The sequence below is a fragment of the Sapajus apella genome, unplaced genomic scaffold, assembly GCF_009761245.1.
Source record: "Sapajus apella isolate SASKATOON/1434 unplaced genomic scaffold, GSC_monkey_1.0 scaffold6, whole genome shotgun sequence".
In the NCBI taxonomy this organism is placed as follows: Eukaryota; Metazoa; Chordata; class Mammalia; order Primates; family Cebidae; genus Sapajus; species Sapajus apella.
In genome coordinates, this window is record NW_022436946.1 from 20,607,820 (window position 1) to 20,635,603 (window position 27,784).

Sequence of the window (27,784 nt, forward strand, 5' to 3'; positions counted from 1 at the left end):
GAATAGAATAGAGTTATCCTATTCATTCTGAATATACTTACCAAAAGACCTCCACTCTTTTATAATTATTAAATGCTAAGCTTCTTAACTTGCCTTTTGTTTCTCTTTTGAACCTTGATGTCTGGTAAAGTTAGTACAAATTAATTATGCTATTTTGGAGCAACTATGTTCTTCTACATGTAACTCTAGTCAATGAGACCCAGGTGAATGTTGGGTCTTAATCTATTTAAAATATCATCATTTCAATGTTTAGCTAACTACATTTTACTTATAGCAAGTTTTTTCCCTTGCTTTAATCTTAATGTGAATTTAGAAGTGTGAGAAAAGTAAGATACACTTTTAAAAATATCTTTGTCAGATTACTCTTTCTAAAGCATAACAACAATTTTATCTCTTCTACTGACTATTGAATAAATGCAGATTTCTAAAACTGACATTCTAAGGTCTTTACAACATTTTCTCAGTCTACCTCTTTTAGCCTCATCTTTTAGTAGGAATGATTGCTCTTTACGTTCAAATGTGATAAGTGTTTTCCTGAAAACAACAAATAAACAAACACCAGGAGTTCTATAAAAATTATTCTTACAAGTAACAGGGCTTCTGAGAAAATAGGATTGGGCCAACCACTAAAATCTTATACAACTGGCGTGGCGTGGTGGCTCATGCCTGTAATCCCAGCACTTTGCAGGGTCGAGGTGGGTGGATCACAAGGTCAGAAATTTGAGAGCAGCCTGGCTAATATGGTGAAACCCTGTCTCCGTTAAAAATACAAAAAAACTAGCTTTTCCTCCCCTCCTGGTGATGTCTCTTCATGGCTGGGACTAGACTGCATTCATTCTAGTATCAGGAGGTTGTAAGTATCAATCTCTGCAACCTACAAAACACCCTATGAATATACAGGAGTACTATTATAATCATAAATTAGCATAATACTTTATATGTGGAAAGCACAAAATCTTTGCAGAATTGATAATTAGTGATGTTAAAGTCTCACATGACATGCACTGCTAAATGGATATTTAAATGCCTTAGATGTTTTGTTGATAATAAGCTTTTGAAAATCCTACTTAGAAATTTACCAAAGAAATGCTTAGGGAAAAGTTGGTGTTTGTTTGTGAGTAGTAGAATATTAATGTGGGAGTCAATGTCTTTCATGTATTGAAAGAATTTTACAGACAATCTTCCATGTTAGATGCTGTTGAAGATTATTGACAAAACTATTTTAAACAGTGAGGAGTGGGTCAGGCTTGCAAACTATCCTCAATTTCACGTTGACAAGTCCATGATGTCAAAAAGAAACAAAGAGTTAGAAGTGAAAACTTCTAGAGAGAGAACATTTTGGGGCTACTTTCTTCTATAAAACTCTAAAAATGTAGAGAAGGAAATGTGAAGTGTACCCTTTAGTAGGGAATTTGGGTCCTAGAAGAAACGTATACATGTCCTTTAAATTGAAAATAACACAAACTCCTTAGCACTTAATGTTTTTTGAGTTGCTGTTATGACATGTTAAATTTGCAGTTATTTAAAGTATGTTTTGTAGTTTTAACGTAATATAATAAAATTGCTTTAGGCTTGGGTGATGGGAGGGCTCTAAGATTTTCATGCTGATAAATCCTGTACTTCTAGCTAAATGTTTTATATTCTCTGTTCATTTTTATATAAAAATGTTTATTCTTTACATATGCTTAATATGATAGGATGTTAAATATTTTCAAATTCCTATTTGTTCTACTCTCTATTTTATAATTGAGGACATGTATTAGGCACTTTCCTCCTGGAATATCTAGGCCCCTTGTTCTCTCTTGAAGCAGAATCTTTAAATCCCATAGGTTTCTACTTGAAGCACTTGTGGGATCCTATGTGTCAACTGAAAAAATCCTGTAAGAGATAAAACCTGGGATAGGGTCCTAATTTTTTTATAAACATAAACGAAGTGAATTCATGCTCAGCAAGGCCTGAAACTTAATCAGTTTTGGGAAAATTCTCTTTAAGAAAAACGAAATTATAACAACAAGATACTCACAGACACAAAAAACCCCTTGGACACGAAGGGACATTGGAGTACAAAGAGACTAATCTCTTAACTGATCATAGTCAAAATCTCTTACCTTTGCAAATTTTATAAAAACATATGACTATGAAAATATACTGCTAGTGTATCTCCCAGGGCCTTGGAAAATGCCTGCACAAATGCAGGCAGGGACTGGAAGATTCATGAGTTTTGTGGTAATTCCACCGCTGAGCATAATCATTTCAAACCTGCTCCACATCATCCACATGATAACAGAATATTATGCAATAAAATCGAAGCTTTTATTATGCACAGAACAGACCCTGGGGAGAGATCTCATCTCAACTAACCTGACAGTACATCCTTTGCAGTCACCTTCTTTTTCTCGGAAATTCCACAAACCTATAGGTTTGTTGTCAAAGTATGTTTCTCCCATACAGCCAGTGAATGTAATCACACGTACAGCATCAGCCTTCTGCAGAAAGAAATACCATATTTGTTAGAATTTGGAGTTTCACAAGTAATCTTGGTTTATCCATGGGAGTTACTATCAGTAGAAGCTGAAGTGATCATTATCCATTCTTCCTGATATGCTGCCATTTGTACATATTCGTCTTTCCATCATATTATATATATATCCTTATCACTACTCCAGGATGAGTCAACAACAGAAGAAAAGCTCAGTTATTTTATCAATGAATGTTGATTACTTTTCACTCTGGTGGTTTTCATCATTGGTAAATAAACACTTCCCAGCTTCTTACTTTAGGTGAGCTGCTAACCTTCTCCACAATTCTATTCTTTTGTCTGTAACACGAAATTGTTGTGAGAATACAATTAGATTATTTATGGCACCAATTTCAGTGCCTGACATACAGAAGGAGTTTAATAAGCACTAGTGCTCCTACATCATTTTTTTGGGGGCAAATTTGGGCCATGCATACACAATGATTTTTCCCCTGAGATCAGAAGAAAGGTACATGCTGATGACATAGAAGAGATTTTTTAAAAGCACTTGTATAAATCACTCTATCATAGTACTGCTCTAAATTTTTAAATTTCTGTTCATAGCCAAGAAGATTTTAAATTCTAGAGAATGAAGAAAAAGAAAGCAACTTTGTATGAAAAGAGACCATGTTGACATCATTTGCTGGTATACACAGCACAGGGCCTGGAGTCAAAGAATCAATAAAAAATCTGTTCAAATTCAATCCTGGTGTCATTTTCACAGGAAAGGTCTTAGGCTTGATACATACCAAAATCATGAAGACAGGGAATGACTTGCTTCCTCCTAGAGAAGTTGGTTGTACATTTAAACAACTTTTTTGGTATTGACGTAAACGTTTTGGTAAATGACAGATCACATATATAATGGTGCTTCCATAAAATTATAATACTGTATTTTTACTGTACCTTGTTTATGTTTAGATACACACATACTAACCATTGAATTACAATTACCTACAGTATTTAGTGGAGTAACATGCTGTTGCCTTGGAGCAGTAGGCTATACCATATAGCCTAGGTCTATAGTAGGCTATACTATCTAGATTTGTGCAAGTACTGTATGCTCTATGATGTTTGAACGTTGAGGAAATTGCCGAATTCCATCTTTCTCAAAACATATTCCTGTTATTGAGTGACACAGTGATGTTATATTTTGGTGCCTATAACTTTAAAAACTGTGCCAAAGTGAACCCATATTTACTCGAATTATCTGGGAAAAACAGTGCATTGACTCGTTTGGTTTTTAGAACACACATAAGAAGACACTTGCTGAATAGTTAACATTTTGTAGCTATAGTTGTAGGTTATATCCATCAACATGTACATCTTTCCACTGCTGTGACCACGTGTTGCATAGCCACATAGATTGTCGATCACAGCCCCTGACTTGCATATTGGAGTGGTCCTTGCCATGCTCTGTCATCAGTCTGAACCTCTTAATTTTCTAGAGATTGATTTTCCTACTTATGAATTCTACTTGCTTTTTGCTTCTTCTTGAATCCTGAAAAGCTATATTTAAGAGATTTTCCTGCTTATTTGAACGCTCATCAGCAAGTTCGTTTAGCTGTTTTCAGATTTTGGTTCATATTCTGATGGGGCAGGAGCCTTGTAATTCTTGGCCAAAATGCTTTCTTCAGGTTTTCTATAGATTACATTTGTTCATGTTTTCTTTCTTTTTCTGAGACTGACAGAATGCTGCTTTTGCGCCAATGACATTTGCATAATAATTATTAAGGTACAATTTAAGATGTGATTACCACATCTTAGTTATTTGCCGTACGTTTTATACACACCATCTCACTATTCATTGTGGCAGTGAAGCAAAATGTTGAGAATGAAGACCATTGTGCCTATTAACCTGTGTTTAAAGCCCAGCTCTGCTAATTACTGTGTGACCACGGTCAAGACATTTAACATATCTCTTCTTCAGATTCCTTAACTATAGAACGAGGAGAATATTAGTATCTACTTTGCTATGCTGTGAATGTTTGTGTCCCTCCCAAAATTAATATGTTAAAATCTTACCCACCAAAGTGATGATAGTATTAGGAGACAGGGCATTTGAGAAGTGAGTTTTAGATGGTGAAGGGTAGGGCCTTCATGAATGGAATTAGCGCCCTTATAAAATAGGTCCAAAGGAGCTTGTTCACTCCTTCTGCTATGTGAGAACACAGCAGAAGGCTCCTTCTATGAAAAACTGACTCTCACTAAACACCAAATCTGCCAGTACCTTGATCTCAGACTTCTTAGCTTCAATAACTGAGAAATAAATGTTTGTTTATTTATGAATTACTTGGTTCCATGGTATTTTTCTTATAGCAACCTTAACAAACTAAGACGTATCTTTTAGGGTTGTTGTCAAAATTAAACAAGAGTTCATGTAAATTATTTAGAACATTACTTGGCATATAGGAAGAGTTATAAGAATGTTAAAAAGTGTATTATTGCATCCTACAACATGCAAGCAAGGTAGGTATTTTTATCATTCTTTTCTAGTTGAGAAAACCAAAGTCCAAGGGGTTAAGTGACTTGCCTAAGGTCATATTTTAGCAAGTGGAAGAGGAGAGGACTCAAATCCTGGATTTGATTTCAAAATTCATGGCTTTTGTACTACTGTGTGCTATCCCTATAGTTATCTATCTGTGAAGGAGAGAAAGTCGATAATATGACTATATATTACTATGTACTATATACATTTATATGAAGCTCTAAGAAATGAGGATAACTTTAGCATGTGGTTTTGGAATCAATTCTCATACTTTAGAGTCACATCTCATACTTAAAGCAAATAAAATAACCTCATTCTGTATGAAGGTTGAGTCCTCATAAATTTGAGGTCATCCTTGCTTTTCACATTTTCTGACTAATCTCATCCCAGGGTGATTCTGACAAGCCCAGGATTATCCAGCATATTTGTTGTGCTCCTGCATCTCACCCACAGTGGTTTCCCAACACCTAATCCATTTAATCAACACAAGCTTCTTTAAAAGGCAGGCATTTTGCAATTTGAAATGAGCAAGGACTGCCATGAAGCAATTATGAATATTAAATGCATCACCCTATAAGAATAAGAGCAATCTGAAAACCAGTTAAATCTGGTTAAAAACCAGATCATGTTTTGAAAGCTTATAGCTCCTGTGATATTTCCCAAACTATTCATAAATCATTTAATTAGATGTGAGTATGAACTTTATAGCACTTCACATCTATAAATCATAAATTGATTCAGAAGATGAGGTATACTTAAAAAACACGTTGCTCTTGAGGCAACTAAAACAAGAATATACAAAAAACTGATGCCATAGATAAAGACAAAACGACAGCTGTTTACATAAATACACAGAGGCTTAAAAATGTTGTGTTTCCAGGTTGAATATTCAAAGACGAAAATTCTTACTCAAAATAAATTCATGTTTTCATAAATGCAAGTTAAGTAAAACATGGTCAAGTTTTACAGAGCTTTATCATGGCTTCTCCTGAAGCAATCATGTCAGGAGTTGTCAAAAGATGAAATAGAACGGGAGGAGGATGAACACATTACCTTTAATTTCCCAGTCAGGCCACCAACAAACAGCATTGCATTTGCATCCACATCTAGAATAGTGTACCCTGGAGGAGACGTCGAATGGTATGTGCTGGGCACAATGCTGGCTTTGGGTCCATCCAGGGCTCTCACAGAAATAGTTCCATTTCTCCCAGTTCTTCAAGGGTACATGTTGAAATGAAGGGGAGGAACATACAGAAAATGAAATATGTATCACATTTCTGGTAATTCCGGATTTAAAAGATATAAAATGCAGGGACTTGTTCTTAAGAATTTAGGAGAAAACTGGCTGTTTAGTTTCTAGCATTCCAAATTAATTAGATCTCAAATCAATACTCAGAGTCTGATTTTGGCTGAACACTTATATCAGTTTCAGCCAGAACCAATGTGCACCATATCCTGATTGCGTGTGTGTGCACTGACATGAAATGACACAGCAGCAGTTAACTGATGGAATTGCTGTTGGTTAAGTGGAAAGACTTTTTTTCTATGGCTTATATAATAATTTACTATTTACCATCACATATAATTTACATAAGTTTATATTGCTTTCTTCAGCATTTTGTCTAACTTAATTTAGCAATGGACCCCAAATGAGCCACCCTTCTATATCATAAGCTTTGTAATTTCTCCTGAAATTCTTTATAATATCTTGCATCGCTGTTTGTTGAAGTAGTCTTCCTGGAATGACATATGTTTTATTGTCTGGCACAGCATCTTAGTGCATATAGTACAATATCCACTTTTCAGATTTCAGTGTACAAATTGCATAGAAGTTCACTTTTAAATTCAATTAACAGAATTTTAAAGTTATTATCATTCTATTTCATTTTATTTTTAAAGCGATTGATTTCCATGAGCTGTTAAATATGAAAATCTGGTCTCTCTTTTGAGACGAGCAGTCATAACAAAACTTCCGTGTCATATTTCTCTCCCTGCTGTCTCATTTTGGCAATCTTTTTATCTTTGAGGATTCAGTGTTAAGTGAAATACATGATAACAAAAGAACGAATTTATCAAATAAGGCTCACCTTCTTTAACAGAATGTATATTTTCTGAAAGAAATACTGTACTTGATGAGTATAAATGTCCTTAAACCTGATTAAGTACTTAATTCCCTTAACACCACCAAACAGGAAAGCACTCTGCCACTCTCTCTCTCACATGCACACACACTTTTGCTGAAAAACTTGCTTAAAAATTGCTTCTCATTGTTTTTTTTTTTTTTTGCTTTTCTTTTTTTCTAAGAGTTATGAAGTCTTGCTATGCTGCCCAGGTTGCACTGCAGTGGTAATTCACAAGCATAATCATCATGCACCACAGTCTTGAATTCCTGGGCTGAAGCGATTCTCCTGTCTCAGTCTCCAAGTAGCTGAGACTATAGGCACATGACATTGCACATGCCTCCTTCTTTCAAGCTTTTTATTATGGAAAAATTTAAGTATATACAAACAGAATAAAACTCTATGTATTCATCACCCAGATTCAACAATTACCAGTTCTTTAAGTCTTCTCTATCTCTGATCAGCTTCATGTCTAGCCCTAGGCCCTTCACCATACCTCTCAACTGTTAGCTGCTTTGGGCTTAACAGGGAGTTGAGAATTGGGAGAACCAGAAGAGAAAATGAGAGGGAAGTGCTGAAGACAGGGATAGTTCTGTAAGTAATCTATATGCTGCTAGACGTTGATAATTGCGTTAAACCTCCAAAGATAGAATAACTGAATCAATTCTTGATTACTCCCCATTTTAAGTAGGGTGGACCTGATATGTTACATATGAATTTCAGCGTTTGATACTGCATGTACCTATGGTGGCTATGTAGACTGAAAGAGAAGTTGTGTACACCAAAGACAGGCAATAATGGCGGCTCTTATGCTCTGGCTTCTACTGCCTAAGAATGAGTGGCAGTACTTTTCTCAAGCGAGATAGGAGACAAAAACAGCTATACTCCCAAATTCCTACTGGACATAAGATGAAGGGGTCAGAAATGGAATGATTCCTCTGGCCAATACCAGGATTTGTCAGTTCCTAACAAGCAGAACAAAGATACCCACTCCCAGACATGTATACATATAATATGTAAAATTAATACACATGTGTCTACATACATACACAGCTGCCTTATTGAAATAGAAGTTTTCTTATAAACTGGGAAACGGTTTCAAAATTCTGTCATTTAATTATCTTAATTTTTATTAAGTTGGTTACCTTGATGCTATGATACGGTACCAATAGGAGTCATCAATAGTCAAATCTGGGTACTCTACACGTCCAACTCCAGATCCAACATCCCAGAGGAAACTGACTTTGCCTTTACGCATTTCTATAGCCAGAAAGTCAATCTAGCTCAGAGAAATACAAAAACAAGAGATATCAGCTATAAAGCACTTTTAAAGAGGAGACCAGCAGAGTGTTTTTCAATAAGTGCCATTTGCAGACATGTGAAATATTTAGAAGCTTCATGATAACATTTGTCAAACAGTATTATTTATTATTATATATTAATAGAATAATATTTTATTTTTGTATCCTTAAGGCAAAAAAAAAAAATCCATAATGCTCAGGCATGTTTGTTAATTTTACCAATTCTAGTTAGGTCTAATTTTGAGATAAAAGCCTTTCTCACTCTGGTACTTGTGGTAAAGATAAAAGCAAATATTTAAATTCAGACTTCATTATTATTTTCACCAAGGACATTGTCAATTTTCAGAGGGCAACTATGATTTTATTTCCCAAATTGACCCAGAATTCCTTACCCAAATGGCAAATATTGACTCATGCCATGACTGATTTATTAAGAAGTCTTACTCATTTTGGAAGATCCCCATGCATGCAAAGTCAAATAGTTCAAATGGAAGAAATCAGAACTTTATAGGTGGGCTTTTATAGACATAATCTGTGTTATTTCAATTTGGGTCATAAATTCAACACGAGTTTGAAGAGTTTTCTCTGGTAAAAAAAATTAGTACACACTTTGCTATTTTCATTTCATTAACAGAAGAGTTTGTTATAATTAAGTTTGAACAGTAAATAAAAGAAATAAATAAAAAGTAAATAAAATAGTTTTCTTCTTATTAGCCTTTTTCTTAAATCACTGAATCTAAAAATGTAATTTAAAAGAAATGCTGTTATACTGACAAATGAAAGTAAATGTGAATACATACTGTAGTTTTCTTCCTTTCATTTGACTTACAACTTAATTTGACACTTCAGAATTTTGTGAGGTAAGATGCTGAGGTTTTCAAATCTGAAAGCCTACATTAGACAATTTGGGGACCATGTTATTGGATTCTATACATTTTCCCAAATATCAGGATTAATCTCCAGCTATACACATACAGCAGCCTAATGAAAAGTTCAATATTAGACTTACAAATTTGGCACTTCCAAGATAAAAAAGGAGGTTGTCAGCAACAGCTGTCTTTACGTTGACAACAATATTATTATAACTTCCTTTCTTGATTTCTGGCCTGTACGTTCGAATGCAGTCACCTCCCGAAGACACAGATACTTTGATCTTTAAGAAAAACAAGGTATGAAGAACTAAGAGTAAATCTCTCAGAAAGTTTGAAGTAGCTTCCAAACAACCAGAAAGCCATCATTGCTTTTTCTTTGAAGTTATTTTCCTATCATCACATAGCATCATTAAACACCCATATGCAGACACCATTATACTCATTAATGAGGGCACAGAAGAGGAGTTTTCCAGTAGAATTTCGACAATGAGTTGTACACAGTTCCATGTCATGTAAGTATACTATTTTTTGAAGCATGCAACTAACAAATTTCTACTGTCATACCTTTGTCCGTTATGAATATGGGAAGGTTTTAAAAAGGTGATTTTACATGGAGCTAATGAGAATGATCTTTATTAAGGTTGTTTAATGAAATTTTACAATTGAAATTTCAGCGGTTTTGGTATCACTTAAACTAAGAAACTATTTTTCTTTCAGTTTTCAAGAGGAAATTACCTACTCTCCCGTGCTCTTACAGTTGAAAGAGGACAAATAGATTTTGTTCTAGATGTTCTAACAATAAGAAGAATATTAATCTTTCCACTCAGAATGTACATTTCAGGATAAATTATACCTTTTTATGAAGTTGCCAGAAAATGAAATGGAAATAATTTCCAATGGCTATCACTACTAATGTATTTAACAGCTCCCTTTTCTTTTGAGTAACACCTTAAAAATTACTATAAGTTGCTAAAAAAGGGATTCCTATATGAATAGAGTAACACTGTTCATACCAATTTTTACTTACATTTAGAAAGCCTTCCTTCAGTAAATAACACTGGTTGATTATTTGATTTAATTTCCATTGGGTCAGATGGAAAATCACCATCCAAGGATTACTTTAAGGATAGCAAAATAGTGGGTTGGACTCAGAGGGAATCTGTAACTTTGCTCATTGATAGCATTCCGGAAGGAGGCAGAGAGAGGGGAAGATGTAAAACCTCTCTTTGCCATTTGTTCAAATGCCCTCTTGGCCTTCACTAGCAGTGAATTTCCATTTTTTCATTTCTTCTAGCGTTTTGTGCTACTCATGTAATTTGCACATTTGGAAGAAAACCAACCAGCGTTATTATTACCCCCATGGAAGGGCTGTGCCGGCTCCCAATAAGATAGCCTAGAAACCAAAACAGCCTCCATACGATCATGACACCGGGAGGTATCTCCAAGAGTCTCATTTGTGTTTGAGTATGGGCAGAACTGTGGTCCTTCTCCAAGGGTCGTGAAAGTATACTGCAATTGGTTGGATTCAAAAGAAAAAGCTAAGGAGGGATTTTTGCAATAGGTAAATTCATATAGATTTGAGAACTTCTGGGGATACAGAAGGACTGTTACATCTCCTACAGACCTGCATAAGTCATTTATTTGTTTACTGTTGTTGCCTCGTTTGATCTACTAATCAAATTGTATCTCCACAAAGAGGAAACTGTGTTCTGGAGAGAAACAAGGGCTGTTTCCTCCACCACCCGGAGGAGGGTGACTCTTGGAGACTGGAGTGTGGTGGCTTGGGGCTGGACATTTCAGGAAGCCTACTGCTTAAACCACTTTCTTGTTCTTCCCTTCCCCAAAAAGTGGGGCCAGCTGGCCAACTGATGGGTGTAGGACTCAGGGCTGACTATGGTCCCCAGAGTGTTTGCTCTGTGTCCTAGGGAAATAGCCTTCTGGATAGGTTGGTTTTCAGTTGGGAAGTTAGTTTTTTGCTTCACAAATCATGGAGTTTCCTTTCTACCTACAGTGTTGAGAGTAGGCGAGTCAAAATGAATTGCAATACAATGGAGGTAGGAAATGTACAATTTTTACCTGGATGTTAATATGGTAAAGTAGATGAGCAATGGGAGTTGGCAAAGGGAGTTGCCATTCTATGCTAGAATGGCAGCCATACCAAAGGTTATCCAAGGAATTAAGAGATAAAAAGAATAAAGCAAAGCAAGAGAAAGACAATACAGTAGAGGGCAGGTGGGAAAAACATGCACTTCAGATATTTTTAACATTCAGGAAAGGGTGTTAGATATAGTAACGTTTTTAGCAATTTGCTGAAAGTGAACCAAAATCATTATCAGGGAAGACTTTGGCATTGAGAAAATTTAATATCTGAGGCAGGTTACAAGTGCCATTGACATCATAAGAGGATCAAAGAGAACAAAAAAATCAAGATCTGACTGGAATTCATGAGTGGAACTGAAGAGCATACTGCTTATCCCTGGCAGACAATCATATTCAAATTCTGAATAGGGCTGAATTCGCAGTAAAAAGTGACTGCATGTAGTTTACTTCATTTTTATTTTATAAACACTTTATAGCTTTGTCCTATGGATATATTATGGCTAGTTTAATTCCTAATAAATCAGTTTTGTTTAAAAAACACAATTGAATAATATCCCTCAGTTATTATGTAGAGTAGAAATGACTGAATGTAAATGAAATGCGTGATCATTTGGTCACAGAATGAATCTCAGTCCTTGCTTAGGTAAACCTGGTAAAAATAATAGGGGATGACATGATTGGTGTGTTGAAAAGGGGGTTGTCAAAGTACAGCAGACAGAGCTGGGCACGATGGCTCATGTCTGTAATCCCAGCACTTTTGGAGGCTGAGGCAGGTGGATCACGAGGTCAAGAGATAGAGACCATCCTGGCCAACATGGTGAAACCATGTGTCTACTAAATATATTTTTTAAAACTAGCTGGGTGCAGTGACATGTGTCTATAGTCCCAGCTACTCAGGAGGCTGAGGCAGGAGAATCACTTGAACCTGGGAGGCAGAGGTTGCAGTGAGCCAGGATCATGCCACTGCATTGCAGCTTGGCAACAGAGCGAGACTCTGTCTCAAACAAACAAACAAAAAAAGTGTAGCAGACAGAGCAGCAGCACTGAACTCTAGCTGACCTGGTAAAACTCCATCTGAGAACTCCAAGTATAAGAGGGCAGCCATTTAAAAACTGAGTATCTAATGTCACTAGAGGTTACAACCGATCTACTGTATACATAAGTGATAAATGCAATTCCTAGAACAAAATGGTGGTGTTATACTCAATATGCTAGCAATTAATCCCGTAAAGTAAGTGCTATGACTTCAATACGTCCACCAAAATTTATGTGTTTGAAATTTAATCCTCAGTGCTATAGCGTTGGGAGGTGGGGCCTTTTGGGAAGTGTTGCAGTCATGAGGGCTCTCTCCTCATGAATGAATTGATGCCACTATTAAAAAGCCTTACAGGGGTGAGATCTCTCTCTCTCTCTCGCTCTTCTGCCATCTGAAGACAAATTTTCCTCCTTTCCTGAGGATGCAGCATTCAAAGTGCCATCTTGGAAGCAGAAAAACTGGTCCCTAACCTGCCAGTGTCCTGCTCTTGGACTTCCCAGTCTCCAGAACTGTGAGAATAAATTTCTTTTCTTTACAAATTACCCAGTCTGTAACATTCTGTCACAGCAGCACAGAGTGGACTAGACAGTAACCTCCTGCTCAGTTCTCACACATTCATAAAGAAAATCCTCTTGAATTGTCTGCTTTCTGTTGTTTGGTTTTGGATATACTCTCAGAACCTGAAAAATTTACTTAGCCCAAACTACTGACAGCCAGTACATAACTGGTAATCTCTTCCTTTTGAATACTTTGTGTTTTGATTTTCAATTATAGGTATTTCTTTTAAACAAGTTAAAACAGGAAAATTAAAATACTATGTCTCTAGAAGAAATCTTTAGGACATATCTCTCTTGCAAGAGGAGAGAAATTTCTGAAATTCAAGCATCCTTTTAGGATGTTTGACTATCAATTATTGTTATTTCTAATGCAGATCCTTAGTAAGACATCTAAACAAAAATCACTAAGCATTAAGTATCTTTAAGGCATTTCAACAACACAACATTATTTACCAGTTAATCATCATGAACTCAGACATTATTGAGTATCCCATTATTATATCTATTGGATTTTCACTATAGTTTTCATCCGGTAAGTAGGTCATTTATTTAAAGGAGTATCAGCCACTCAATTTTAGAATCAACAAACCCAGAGAAAGCTACTTTAAAATAAACGTCTTTAATGTTTTGGTCTTGTCAAGTATGTGCTAAGGTCATATCCAGATATCCATATTTACAAATCAGAAAATGTAACGTTCATTTAGTATAAAACTAATTTGAAAAAAAATTGGCTGCTTGTATATTTCTAACATCTTACAAAAAAATAAGGCCTTGTGTTGTAATTCCATTTCCAAAAGTGATAGGGAATTTCTTTGAAATGCCTGGACAATGATTACTTTTGCTAGCATTACTGTTGTACCTTTCTTTCTTTTGAGACAGGGTTTCTATTTGTCATCCAGTCTGGAGTGCCACGGTGCGAATATGGCTCACTGCAGCCTCATCCTCTGGAGCAAGTGATCCTTCCACCTTAGCCCTCCAAGTAGTTGGGACTATAGGCATGTCCCACCATACTCAGCTAATTTTTCAGTTGTTTGTAGAGATGTGATTTTGCCAAATTGCCCAGGCTGGTCTCAAACTCCTAAGTTCATGCAATCTGCCCACCTCGGCCTCCCAAAGTGTTGGGATTACAGGTGTGAGCCACCATGCCCAGCCTATACCTTTCTTTTATTTTGTGCTTTAAGACAGGCTTTACACGCTTACATGTTTGAATTTCACCCTTTTGCGAGTAGGGGAAAAGCACTCACAACTGATGAATAGATGGGCGTAGTTTTAGAAATCTTTACAATGAAGAAATAATAATAATGTGTAGATTTCTCCACTTGATGATTAAGTCAAAAATGTGGCTAAATGTGAGATTCACAAAATAATATTTACTATTATTGCTTCTTCCCAGTCAACATTGTAAAATATAGGAGTGGTACATCACGTTCTTCTTTTCTCTTGCCACAGCTATAGCTGGGTCCTTCATTCTTCTTTCTTTCATCTCCCTCACAAACTGCTTCTGGGCTTATATTAAAAAAGGACAGCTCCGATTATACTTGTTCATGCTGAAAGCTTTCGGCTTATCCTTTCCAGTTAGGCTTATCCCAAGTACAAATGTTGCTAAATGAAACTGCTTAACATATTATTGAAGGCCTGACAAGACCTGTCCTCTATTGATCTTTCCAGTTAAATGTTTCCTTTACCAATTACTCTGGGCAAAGTGCACCTTTTTTTTTTCCTAAATGGACCTTAAACTTCCTTCTCCCTCTGCCTTGGCTCAAGCCATTCCCCCTTCTCAGAATACTCTTTCTGTTCCCTGACTCCACCCCCAACTCCCCAGCACTATCCCACCTCAATGCCTAGCTCCAATCCTTCCCTTCAGGAAATCTTCTGGCCCTACTAAAGGTGATGCTTCCTTCTAAAACATGTCACTTCTTGCAGCTCCTGTAATGTGGCACGGTGTTCTGCATTATGTGATAAGATATGTGTACATATCTTATTTTTCCTACTATTTTATAAGCTTTGTGAGTAAAATAACTCCTTTATTCATCTTTGTGTACCTTACAGAAAGTAACACTGAACATAGTAGAGGCTTTTTCCATGTGGCCAAATCTTAGATAAAACTTCAAACCTTGAAGTAACATCTGGTTTCTTTAATCTTGTGTTTTACATACATAATGATCACCTGTTGATGATACTGCCTGGCTTTCATATTCTAGCTGAATATATAACTTGTCAGATCCTTTCACTGACATATTACTGTGATCTTATGTAATACCATCTTCACTAATCTCTTTGTTGTTTTTTAAGTTTTTTTGTCAGTCAGTTGCAAATTCCTTTCAACGTTCACCTGGAACTTACTGCCTTGGCCTTCTTTAGAAGTGTTAGATGTACATAAGGAGAAAAAAGATTATGCTGTTACTGGAGCTTCATATTCTTAAATACTACTAAAATGTATCTACGAAAGGGCTTTTCTGATCATCCTAGCTCCAACATTGTTCAAAAGATGGAGTATTTCACACGAAAGACTGAGTTATCTAACAAGGTTTGAGTTCAAGCCTGACCATAAGAAAACTGTCTCTTTCTTTACTTCTTTCTTTTTTCCTTCCTTCCTTCCTCCTTTCTTTCTTTCCTTCCTTCTTTTTCTTTTCTTTCTTTCTTTCTTCTTCCTTTCAAGTTTCATGTTGGCCCTTAACAACTTTGTCCTGGTTCATTAGCATGCTATCTTCTAGAAAGTTCCATTCCTATCCTAGTAAACTTCTAATTGGGCAAATAAAGAGCAAAATTTTGAGACAAATCAGGTATTTCCTATCTACTCCAAAATAAAAAAGAAATGTAAAAATCATAACCAAATCCGTTTTTATTGTTGCTTATACCAGGCAAAAGAATATATATAAAATGTTTGTTTCTCTTTGCTCTCATTCCATGTATTGTTCCTTCATTCCTGCCTTAACCCCACTAGCTGGCCTTTTTTTTTTTTTTTTGGTTTGTTTTTAGCAAGAGGAAGGCACTCTCATCCATACCTTTTTAGTATACATTAATGTTTTCTTTCTTGCTATTTGTATTACTCTACTTAAATAGTAATAAAGTATACCAGAATTCCTAATACTAAAACATTCCTAATTCAAAAGACATTTCATGAGAACGATAATCACCACTTATTGTTCTCATGAAATGTCTTTTGAAACTTAGAAACAAAACAAAACTAACCTTTCCCCCATTCCAACCCCTCCTACCTCAAATAGCTTCAAGTTAAAGGAAAAGAACCTGAGATCATTCAACAGGGAATTCTGGGGAAAGACATTCCCTCTAGGAATAATTCAACAATTGCAATCAGTTACTGATACTGATGATAAAAAGAACTTACAGAATTGGCTTGTTTTCGGGCTTGGTTGATCAATTCCTTTATCTCAGAGATGTTTTTCTTCAGGTTATCCTCAAGCTCCTTGATGGGTTTGAGTTTATCTATTAGCCGGTCAGCTTCCTGTTGTAGATTTTTCACAGTGGCATCTGCATCTGCAACTGCATAGAACAGAATCAGTGTGCACGTATACGCATGCACACACGTGCACACACAGAATTAGAATAGCAGTATGCTTAACCAAACAATTTCATCTTATTAACATGACAAAGCATGGCCATAACTGCTAAAGCAAAATGTGATGGCAAATGCGAATATTTTAGTCGAGACTCAAGCAGGTCAGAGGAGTAGATGTTAGGACAGAGGGCCATCACTTTTGCTTTGTGATTAAGGTAAAAATTAGCATTGAAGATAGAGAATATGAACTTAATTCAATGCTTAATTTCTAACTTCAGCCAAAAAGTTAACCTTTATAGAATAGAACTTCAGTTGCAGAAGCAAGGAAATGAAAGCATCTTTAAAATGTCACCTAGTCTGTCCAAGCCAGAACTGTATTTAAATTAGGGTTTTTACACAAAATTGGTTTTCTTTCTTTTTCTCACTGTCTTTTTTTTTGCACCTCTTAAAGAGAGAAGCTATCAAAATGTCTTTTGAAGAACATTTTGATGTTGAAAAACCCTTAGACTTTTAGCCCTATATCCCTTAATTAAATCTTTCATGGTGCAGTTCAGTTTCATTTTGAAGAATAGTTGATTATCCTGTATTATATATTAGATTGACCCATATTAAACAGCTGTTTTTGTAGGTTAAAAAAAAGGTTACATATTGGCAATTTCAAAAGTTTCAACCCTAGAATAGTTGAAGGTCATCACTGATCCATAGACTTTTAGTATGTGCTTTTCAAGGGAGGGCATATGACACGTGGTAAACCTCTTATTCTACTGCTGAGATGCTGGTAGTCTCTTCCACACTATGTCATTTATTATCTGATAGTGTGTATTGTTCAGCTTTCTGTCATTGTGACTCCAATGAAAAAGTTAAACTGCTTAAGATTCAAGGCTATATGCCATGTTAGACTCTCAATGATCTACTCTGCAGCTGACAGACAACCACTGAGAACTAACCACAAGGAACGAATTAAATGTGCTCAAAGGGATGTAAATTATTATTTTTTTAAAATTAGGTTTTGAAGTAGCTATTCTGAACTCGTAATCATAACTCATGACTTATATTGTTAGTGGCATTTAAAAAGAACATAGGTCTATTATTAACTTTAATAGATTTGCTATATCAAGAACTGGGTGCAGTATTTTCTTCCTGAGATGCATGTTATCTGGATAGAAGTGTGTGTTACATCATCATACAGATAGCATAAACACAGTTATCTCTTTATTTTGTATACTTTTAATAAACCATTTCTTCATTTTCCCCTTCCTTTAATTCTCCATGGTTATTCTGACATTCTACAAATTATTCTAACACTGAGGCAAAATGATTTAGATTTAGATTAATGAGAAAGAGAAAAAGTAGTTAAACAAAGACTACACAGACTTAGGCAAATTACAGACCCTTTTATTCTCAAGTTCTCAGGAATTTTTGCCAAACGTTTCAAAATGGGACTTGGAAGTTGGTCTTCTCCCTGCTTTTTCCTGTATCCTCTGGAGCAGTTGAAGTTTTGCCAAGTAATCTCTTACGTCTTAAATTGCCTCCCTTATCTAGTCACGTCTTAGATTTATCAGGTCTATTATTTTCTGTCTTCAAATTCATTAGTTTTTCAGTCTTTTTCATTCTTTAAGTTAACTCTGCTTTTTCTAAGTCACCAAGTTGATTGTTTAAAATTATTATTTCAGTGATGGTTTAGTAATGTAATCACTCTAATTTTCCACTGAGGACACCCTTGGTCATAATTTTCAAATATTGATATGTTAAATTTTGTTATTGTTATTATTTTTGTAGGTATGTTTTTCAGTTTTATTTTGACTTTCAATTTAAAATTTGGGATGTTTAAGGGAGAATATTTTTATATCCCAATAGGTGCTCACTTGTTAAGACCTGATTTTATTATGTGTTTCTCCAAATATAATTCTACAGAAGTTGAAATTAATTACTAACAAGGAGAGGAATATGTGAGTTTTGGGGTGGGTGGGTGGGGAACAACAACGATATTGATCTAATCTATTTTAATCCTGTTGCAAATAAGTCATTTGTGTTTCAGGGGCTGAATTTATATTATCAGAAGCAATGTAATCTAGTTAATTCTATAGAGAAATTCAGCTTTCCACTTTTATCTGGCTATCATACATGTATTTCACTCATTTTTCCTTTTTGTAGAAATAAAGTCTTGCTATGTTTCCCAGGCTGATCTCAAACTCCTGGCCTCCAGTGATCCTCCCACCCTGGCCTCCCAAAGTTCAGGGGTTAGAGTATGAGCCACTTCGTCTGACCAAACTTTTCATAACACTATTAAAAACATTTTATATCACCTATATCCACATGTCACATTTTTATAAAGGAAGATGACTTTTACATATCTACCATTAATACTGTGACAGTGGAAAGAATAGCTATGCAATGTTTAAACAAAACCAAAACATAGTACATGCAAAGCCGAAACTTTTTGCAAAAGGCAATGAAGCACAAGCGTTACTAAAAGGTATATAAGTAAATATATACATACTGATTTCTGTAGGCAATTTCACATGGAAGCAAAACAAAGAAAATTGAAAATTCATGAGGAAGTATTTTCTGTAAATATTATAAAGTAGTAACTATAAAAAATGGTACTTTTCATAACAAGTACTAATTATAAATGCAACCCATTTTAACTCAAACAAATGTCATCAAATGAAAGTGCACAAAATATATCATTTAGTGGCTACTATTTGTATTTTTAAAACTATATCTATGTTCTAGTAAGATAGAAAACAGACCCAATTTAATTAATATTTATAGATAATTAACTGTTTCTCGTAATAGAGGATAAGATCAAAACGGAGATGTTATGAAAGGCCACTACCAGTTGAGAATCAGTCTAAAATAGAATGGAATTATTTTGGAAGGTAGAGTGCAGGAGGAGGGAGAGCGTCAAGAAAAATAACTAATGGGTACTCGGCTTAATACATGCGTGATGAAATAATCTGTACAACAAACCCCCATGACACAAGTATACCTATGTAACAAACCTGCATTTATACCCCTGAACTTAAAATAAAAGTTTTAAAAGATAGCTTAAATTATAAAATAAGCAGAAGAGATAGTAATATTTGTTTAAAATTTTGTTTCATTCATTTTTAGTGGGAATCTTGTGATTTGGCATCTATGAGAAGAAGTTATTCTTATGGAATCTTCGAACTACAAGGGAAGCCATTTCTGGGCTTACATTACAAAAATTTTAATGTTTTTATCTCCCCTTTCTCCCTGGCTCTGATGTTTACGTTATATGTGTTTGTACTCTTCCTTGCTCATGAAGGAGTCATGTTAATAGTGTCTATTATTTCATAGCATCCATAGGATTTGATTTGAGGAGAGGATGCTGAAATCAGGCTGCATTCCTCACTCAAACAGCATTTGAATTGTATGCCATATGATACCAATTGTATGCCATATAATACCAAGTGCTTTTGCTTTTATACTCCAAATATTTTGATATCCCCCAAAACTGTTTGCATATAAAGAGGGCTAGTCTCTTGAAAGTGAAAAGCACAAATTACGAAAGCATCTCCTTTGGTGAAACTGTGTACCACGGCTACCAAGATAACCCCCCCTTTTTTTTTGAGACAGCATCTTAATCTGTCACTCATGCTGGAGTGCAGTGGTGTGAACACAGCTCACTGCAGCCTCACTCTTCTGTGTTCAAGGAATCCTCCAGACTCAGACTCCAAGTAGCTGGGAATACAGGTGCAATGTCACTACCATGCCTGGCTATTTTAAAAATCTTTTTGTAAAGATGGGGTCTTGCTATGGTGCCCAGGCTGGTTTTGAATTCCTAGGCTCAATTGATCCTCCCGCCTCAGCCTCCTAAAGTGCAGAGATTACAGGTATGAGCCACTGTACCTGGCCCAATATAGCTTTGTATCATTTGACAGACAAGGAAAAATGCATTTAAAAATTTTATTTTTTGACTATATTTAACTAATAATAAAAACTATATTTTCTCTCAGGTTTTCTCAGTAAATCCTTAAGTCAATAGAATTTGATGCAATATATAAAAGATGTGAATAGTCTTTAGAAATCAGATAAACACATTATTTTCATTTCCTGGAAATGTTAAATAACTGGAATCTAAATTATAAAATATCAAGATTTTCAAATATTAATGCATTTCAAGTTGATATCATTTTCATACCCTGTTCTAACAAGTCTGCTAATGAATGTGCCCCTTAACCTCTGTGTTCCATGAAACTTCGCCAATTCTGAGGATATAATTACCCAAGTACAATTGTATTTTGAATTACACAAATGGGTTAAAAAGTCTTTGGTATCTCTATACCAAATATCATGCAGACCTAGAGAATTCCTAATCTCTTCTGAACTGGAAAAAAAATCAGATGAAAAATGCAATGGGGCAGAGCTGGAAGACTTGGATTCCAGCTTTGGAACTTCAGGACCCTGGACTCCTGATCCCAGTCTGTGAAACAAGGAAGGCAGACTACACCACGGAGAGGGTCATTTCCAACTCGAGCATTTACGAGTCTGGGATCCTTTTACAGTGAGAGGAAATAAATGGCATCATCACAGTGAAAAAGGAGATCTTACTGTTCTTGGAAGGATCTTTAACCACAGCATTCGTTTTGGCTACGCTGTCTGCTAGTTTATTGTAATTCTTCTTCAGGCCATCGAGGTTCTGGTGGAGCTCTTTAATCTGTGCCAGTACATCTTTAGCTGTGTCGTTGGCTTGCCTGGCTTTGTCCTTAACAGCTTGCAGTTTAGCAGCTGTGTCTGTTAGCAGATGAGCGTATGAAAAACAAAACAAAGGGTCTGGAGTTAGTGGCTTAATCCATGCTTGTCAGAGTGAGGCTGCGGCTGGCTGACCTCAGGGACGAATTTACAAAGGGAAAAGGCTGAACTTTGTCTCATAAAGGTGTAGCAAATGAAGCAAATATTTTAGCTAAATTAAATTTTCTCAGGGACGTTTGCTATGAATACCTGATTAGCTCTTAACGTAGCGAAGTGACTATTCTAAACGTTCATTGTATACGGTCATATTACGCTTTGCTGCTGAACTTATTAACGAGACAAACTTATCCATGGGAGCTTCATCAAAACTAGGTTAAGATTCAATCTGCATTTCCAAAGCAGGGCAGGGGTCAGGGTGGGGGTTGGAGGGAAACGAATATATTTTCATGTTAGGATGGAAACTATTTTCAGGTATGTTAGGCTATGCATTTGTATATTTATGTTTGTTTTCACCACTGGAAATTTTCTATGCACTTACAACTGAAGAAGTGACATGAAAATCTGAAAAGTTACTCAAGTTTTTTAATGTTAAAAAAGTAAACACCTTTTAGATTTTAATATTAACTGTGTTGTATAAATATGTGCATTTGTCTCCTGCTTCTAATTTGTATATTGTACCTATAGGTGACTACTAGTGTGTATAGGTTAGCGGTTAAGATCCCAGGCTCTGAAATCAAACTGTGGGGTTTAAGTGTCCTATGTGCCACATTAACAGTGTCCTTCAGGATCCTGAGTCAGTTTCTTACCTATAAAGTGGGGATGAGAACACTATCTTAACTGATGTTAAGTGTGAGTCCTAACTTATGTTAAGATAGTGTTATGGCAATAACACTCTCTATACTTATGCTATCTATATTCAATATACTTATGTGAAGTGTATGTAATCCTCATACCATTTGGAGCCAAAAAAATTTGCTCCAATTGGTATGAGGATTACATACACTTCACATAAGTATACTGAGTACTCAATAAGTGTTTATAATCTTTGTTGTTGTTACATAATGCTTTAAAACTATAATATCAGTAAAAGTAGTATCTTTAAAATAATGTATGCTTTCAGGAACTAATATCATGTGATAATTTCCAGCAGTTCTAACAGGTAGAAAGATATTATAGACATGGTTTGACCACCGATGTTTTTCAAAGTTGGGATTGCTAAAGAAATTTAACTGTATTAAAAGAGAATGCAGTGAGCTCTCACCTCTTACTGCAGGTACTCTAATAGACTGTGGCTTTGTGGTGGTACATCAGTATTTTAGAGAATAGTGTCTATGTGATTTATTCTATCTCACTAATACATGATTTATTGTGCTGAAACACAGAAGACAATACAGTTGGCCCTCCACGTCAGTGGGTTCTGTATCTGTAAATTCAACCAACCGGATAGTTGGATATTTAAGGGAAAAAATGGATGGTTGTGTCTGTATTGAACATGAACAAACTTTTTTTCTTATCATTATTTCCTCGATAACATACTATAAAAATTTATATAGCATTTACATTATATTAGGTATTACAAATAATCTGGGGATTATTTAAAGCATATGGGAGGCTATGCATAGGTTATATGCAAATACTATGCCATTTTATAAAAAGGGACTTGAATATCCAAGAATTTTGATATCTCTGAGGGGTCCTGGAATCAGTCCCCTGCCAATACTGAAGGATGAGTTTTATAATAATAAGATGACTGTATCTTCCTTTTTGTAACATAGTCCTAAGGATACTGACTAAAGGCAATCAAAGATTAAAAAATACCATAATGCAAAGTATGGTTAGTTTCTCATTCTCACAAAGAAGAATTCATAATTAAGAAAACAAGTATCTAATTTCCAGATAATACTACAATAATAATCTTAGAAAAAAAATGATAAAAGTTAACAACAATTTTTAAAACTTCAGGTTAACTGACACAGTTGGTGGTGTCCTGAATGCTTACCATTTGGAATAGCTGATAACTTTCCCAAAGTGTCATTCAAAGCTCTCAAGAGATCCCCATTTCTAACATCAGCATTTTCTATCCTGGTTTTTAAGTCATTTAGATGGTCTTCATTTTCTGTGAACAGAAAACAGAAAGAGTATTAAATAAGTTTTGTCATCTCTGAGCTTATACCTGGATGTGCAATTTCAGGTTATTTTAATATAAAATCAATAAAAAGCAAGAAAATGTATTTAATGTATTGGCATCTATACATAAATATATTTCTAATCATAATAAAATATGTGTTTTATTATCATTGAATCACTGGATACTTCTACATGTTGAACAATGACATTTTCTTTTTGGTATCTGATCTTTATTTTCCTATAGAGGAGAAACCTCCAAAGAATTAATCTTTTATTACATTTGTAATAATGCCCTCTAGTTATCACTCCCATTGATTCCACTTATTTAAAAACTTTTATTACCAAAAGGAATCATTGGGTTAGATTTTCAAAATCTCAGATATGATTTTTGAGCAGAATCCTCCAACTTTAGTAAATAATATTTATTTGGGTAAAAACATAAGTTAAAGAAATTGAAAACTTTTAGCACATATATGACAATAATCATTTTTCTCATAAAGAAAACAATATTTTTACAAATTGGGTCCAACAAACATTACATAGATTTTTTTGTCTTGCTACTTTAGCAATGTTATCTTTAATATCCAAAAATACCATTTGCTAGAGGTAATTCAATGTTACATATACAAGATTTCCAGCTTCTTTCCACTAGCTTTTTAGTGTTCTCTAAACTTTAGTTTAATTTATATTGTAATCGTAACTAAGCAGTTTAAATTCAAGTACAACAACATAAAGAGTAAAACTTGAAATCATTGAGGGGAAAGAAAATAAAGATCCAAGCTGTTGATATAAGTTTAGAAATCATGCTTAGGTATGCATTAAACTGCAAATGTATCATAAGACTGAAATGGAGCTCATCTGTCTTCTTTTTCTTACATCATGTATTACTGAAAACTGAAATTGAAAAAAAATGGGAAAACTTCTATACTTCCCACAATACTATTTACCTCTCTTGACTGCATACAACGGATCATTTCTTAGATAGATTTTTAATAGTTTCTTATGCCATAAAACTTTTTTTGGGGGGGATGCATACTAGTTGTTAAATTAGCTCCACAGAAATGCAATATTTAAATACAAGTCAGAGTCCCCAAGTAAGGAGGAGCACTGAGAAAGGACCAAGAAAGAGAAGGTGTTCCAGTCCCTCCTGGATAGGATGGACCAATATTTAGTAAGAGTAATGCCTGACAAGCATTGAGTATGTATGTTACACGGATTTAGTGTTCATTAGTTTCAGTGGGTTGTTTTACTTAATCCTTACAATAACACTGATGTATGATGTATATGATGATGTAATACTATTACAATCTCCAATTCACAAATGAGGAAATTGAGACTTAGAGAATTTAATCAAATTCCCTAAGCCTGCATGGTTAATAAATGGCAGTGGTAGTATTCAAATCTGCCTAGTTTCATTCCATAAATAGTGCTAACTACTGCCTTCTACCAGGGACTGATAGTCAAAACCAGGGATTAGTAGAGCATGGTGGGTGGTAGTCCTCCTCCTACTCTCACCCTCAACCTTTTCTTCCTGTCTTCCTCCTTTCCTTTGTCTTCCTCTCATTTTTCTCACTTGTTGTCTTAAAAAAATTGGTCACAGTTACAGAAATCAGAGAAGCCTCACCTGAGAAACATACAAAACCAAATTGTAATTATTCAGAGTGGATTAGCATTGTCTATGTGCAAAACTGGGAGGCAAATATGCGAAGTGTTCCATATTTTTAAGAATAATCAGTAAAATATGAGGATAGGTAGTTCACAACAAAATAGACATAAATAATCAATTATGAAATTCCTAAAAAGCACTCAATGTTATCATAAAGAACTGTAAAACTAAGTAACAGTGAGATATCATTTGTCATCATTCAGATTGTGGAAAGTTAAATGTATGATAATGCCAAGTGTTCACAAGAGTGTGAGTGGAAGTGCAAATTGATTCCATTGTTTAAAGAGCAATTTAATAAGTTTATTAGAATTTTAAATAGACATATATTTGGTTTGGCAGTTCTACCGACAGAAATTTACCCTACAATATACTTGTAAAAGATTTAACTTTGGGGATACTCATAGCTCTCTATATGTAATAGAAAAAAGGGGGGTGGGGATAAAAATACCTAATAAGATTAAAGTACTGTTTGTATCAACATAGCATGTTCATACAACGGTACATATGCAACCTATAAAAAGAAGTAGATGAGTGGATGTGGACATGAAACAAACCTTAAGACCTTTCCATGAAAATAAGCAAGATGCAGCACATATACACTGACATGTACGCAAACATTTGGCATGGTAGGGTCTGGTGGGAGCTGGGTAGAGAACATGCCAAAAACCTTTACAGTACTTAGAGTGAGTAGAAAAGAGGAATGAATGAGGCAGTTAATAGTGCCATGAGGGACAATGTACTAAAATGTCTCATTTTATACCTGATTGTGCTGGGTAAATTACTTTCCGTGTGCATATATTTCTATATTTTTATTTAAAAAAAAAGCATAAACCATCTAACTGGGGAAGAATGTTATTCGCTTTCTTGATGTTATTTCCCAACTCCAAGACTGTGGTTTTCATTACTTTCCTGGTACCCAGAGAAGGCAGATGGGAGAGAATATGCCCCATAGAATAGAGCTGGGGCAGTCTTGATTTGTGTGTGTGTTCACCCCTTTCAGAGGTAGTGCATGTGGCTCATTAGAGGAGCCGTGCAGGCCATGGGCAGCTGGAGAACTATCCTCGTCTTTATTGGCCTGCATTTGCAAAATATAGCAAAGAAAAAGCTGGATGGATGGAGGGTTCTGAACTATCAGTGTCTGGATGTGAAGAAGAGCACTGAACATATTAATTAATGATCCACTCCATTTCATATAGAGTTTTATAGGCAGACACCTCAAACCTCTGTTATGCTACGGATTATAGTAATACAAGCATATAACATTGTTTAAAGTGTCTGTTGTTAAATTTCAAGCCCAAGAGCTGACATCACCGAAAAACAAGGCATAAAATATTTCAGCAAAGCATGGCTCTAAAACATCAATATGTCTACTTCAGTAACTAATAGATTATTATTTTATATTCTAATCCAGCAAAACATACTTTCCAAGTAATTGAATTTCTCCTCTGTCAATCATAATTCATCTTTCTTATAATGCTTCTGTTATTTTTACTGTTTATACTAAAATAAAATATTTGGATAGGTTACTAAAAGCATACTCTCTGAAATAAAGCCAGTCTGATTATGGCTGTGATATCCATACAAATTCTTTGAGAATAAAGGGCTGCTCTTTTGATATTAGCTTGACAGTCTTCAACACTTAAGAAAATGGAACTGTAGAAATTTCCTTTTTTAGCTTCTTGATTGAATTTAATTTTTAAAATAACGAAGCATTCAAATGTTCTGGCAAGCAAGATATTCATGTATGATGAAGAAAATCATTAATTTGAAGGGGATCCCTGGGTTTATACCACTTTCTGCATTCTGATAGCAAAATACTGTCTGAATAATTGGGCCAATTGTTCAGAAGAAAGTCTGACCTGAAGAATATTTTTGCTGCTGCCTCTCAAGTTCCAAAGCAATGATTATGACGCTCTGTCTTTTTTGTTCTAGCAAGTTACAAAAATACAGAATTATATTCTGACCCTGTTCTGATTTTTTGTTTAATGTTTCAGCTGCTTGACTTTGATCCTTATTAATTTGCCCTCTCTTATGCTGATCATTTTTTTCTAAAGTAGTTTCTGGAATTTCTTGAACCAAGTCTAAACATTTTGTAGTTTTGGTGATAGAATTAGATGAGTAGAAGCTATTCAGAGAAGAATTGCAAATTTCAGGATGGAGCTTACAAAATGATAGAGAGAAAAACCTAGAAAAATAAGCACTCCAAGACTGATTTTAACCAAAAGATGGAGGAGACATAGTGTATCCATAATTAAAATGTAAGAAAGAACTCTTGTGGTTCAGTTTGGATTGTAACAAGGGTGAAGAAACAGAATTATTGATAGTTAAAAGGAAATCCAACTGAATTTTTTTACTTGTGATTTCTGGAGAAGAAGAAGATTTAATTTATAATCCATATTTACATTTTTTAGATTCCCTCTCTTTATTCCTTCAGCTCTCCTACCCAATAACAGAAGCCTAGTCATTCTATTTTTTCTCTAAAGATCGCATTCACCAAAACTCAAAGGCTACACATACATATATCTTTAGTTCTAGCTCTCCCTTTCTCATATTCTCTTCATACAGTAGAAGACAAATGTCCAAGAATTAGTTTGGCAAAGGCAAGGCTCACAAAATGAGGAAATGGAAGAAGTAGAGTAGCAAGGGTCGACTGAGAACACACGGACAGTGTAATTTTCCTTTGTCACATGCCCATTGAAATGTCACAGGATAGATATATCCAGAATAAAAATTGCAAGGCAGAGTTTCCAGTCGTTTGCA

The 27,784-nt window shown here is 35.1% G+C and overlaps 1 protein-coding gene across 7 annotated transcripts in view; it reads right to left on the bottom strand.

Moving 5' to 3' along the window:
* Window positions 1–27,784, bottom strand: part of LAMA2 (laminin subunit alpha 2) — a 618,514-nt gene that overhangs the window by 53,132 nt on the left and 537,598 nt on the right. For 6 of the 7 annotated variants that reach the window (XM_032274826.1, XM_032274825.1, XM_032274828.1 and 3 more), the window contains 8 exons: window positions 23,231–23,347; window positions 21,091–21,273; window positions 19,013–19,018; window positions 16,342–16,496; window positions 9,437–9,580; window positions 8,272–8,405; window positions 6,060–6,219; window positions 2,362–2,486 (listed from right to left, as the gene is read on the bottom strand). In XM_032274826.1, coding sequence (XP_032130717.1) covers window positions 2,362–2,486; window positions 6,060–6,219; window positions 8,272–8,405; window positions 9,437–9,580; window positions 16,342–16,496; window positions 19,013–19,018; window positions 21,091–21,273; window positions 23,231–23,347 — 1,024 coding nt within the window. The remainder of the gene's footprint in view (window positions 1–2,361; window positions 2,487–6,059; window positions 6,220–8,271; window positions 8,406–9,436; window positions 9,581–16,341; window positions 16,497–19,012; window positions 19,019–21,090; window positions 21,274–23,230; window positions 23,348–27,784) is intronic. The other variant, XM_032274824.1, reaches the window with a different exon arrangement.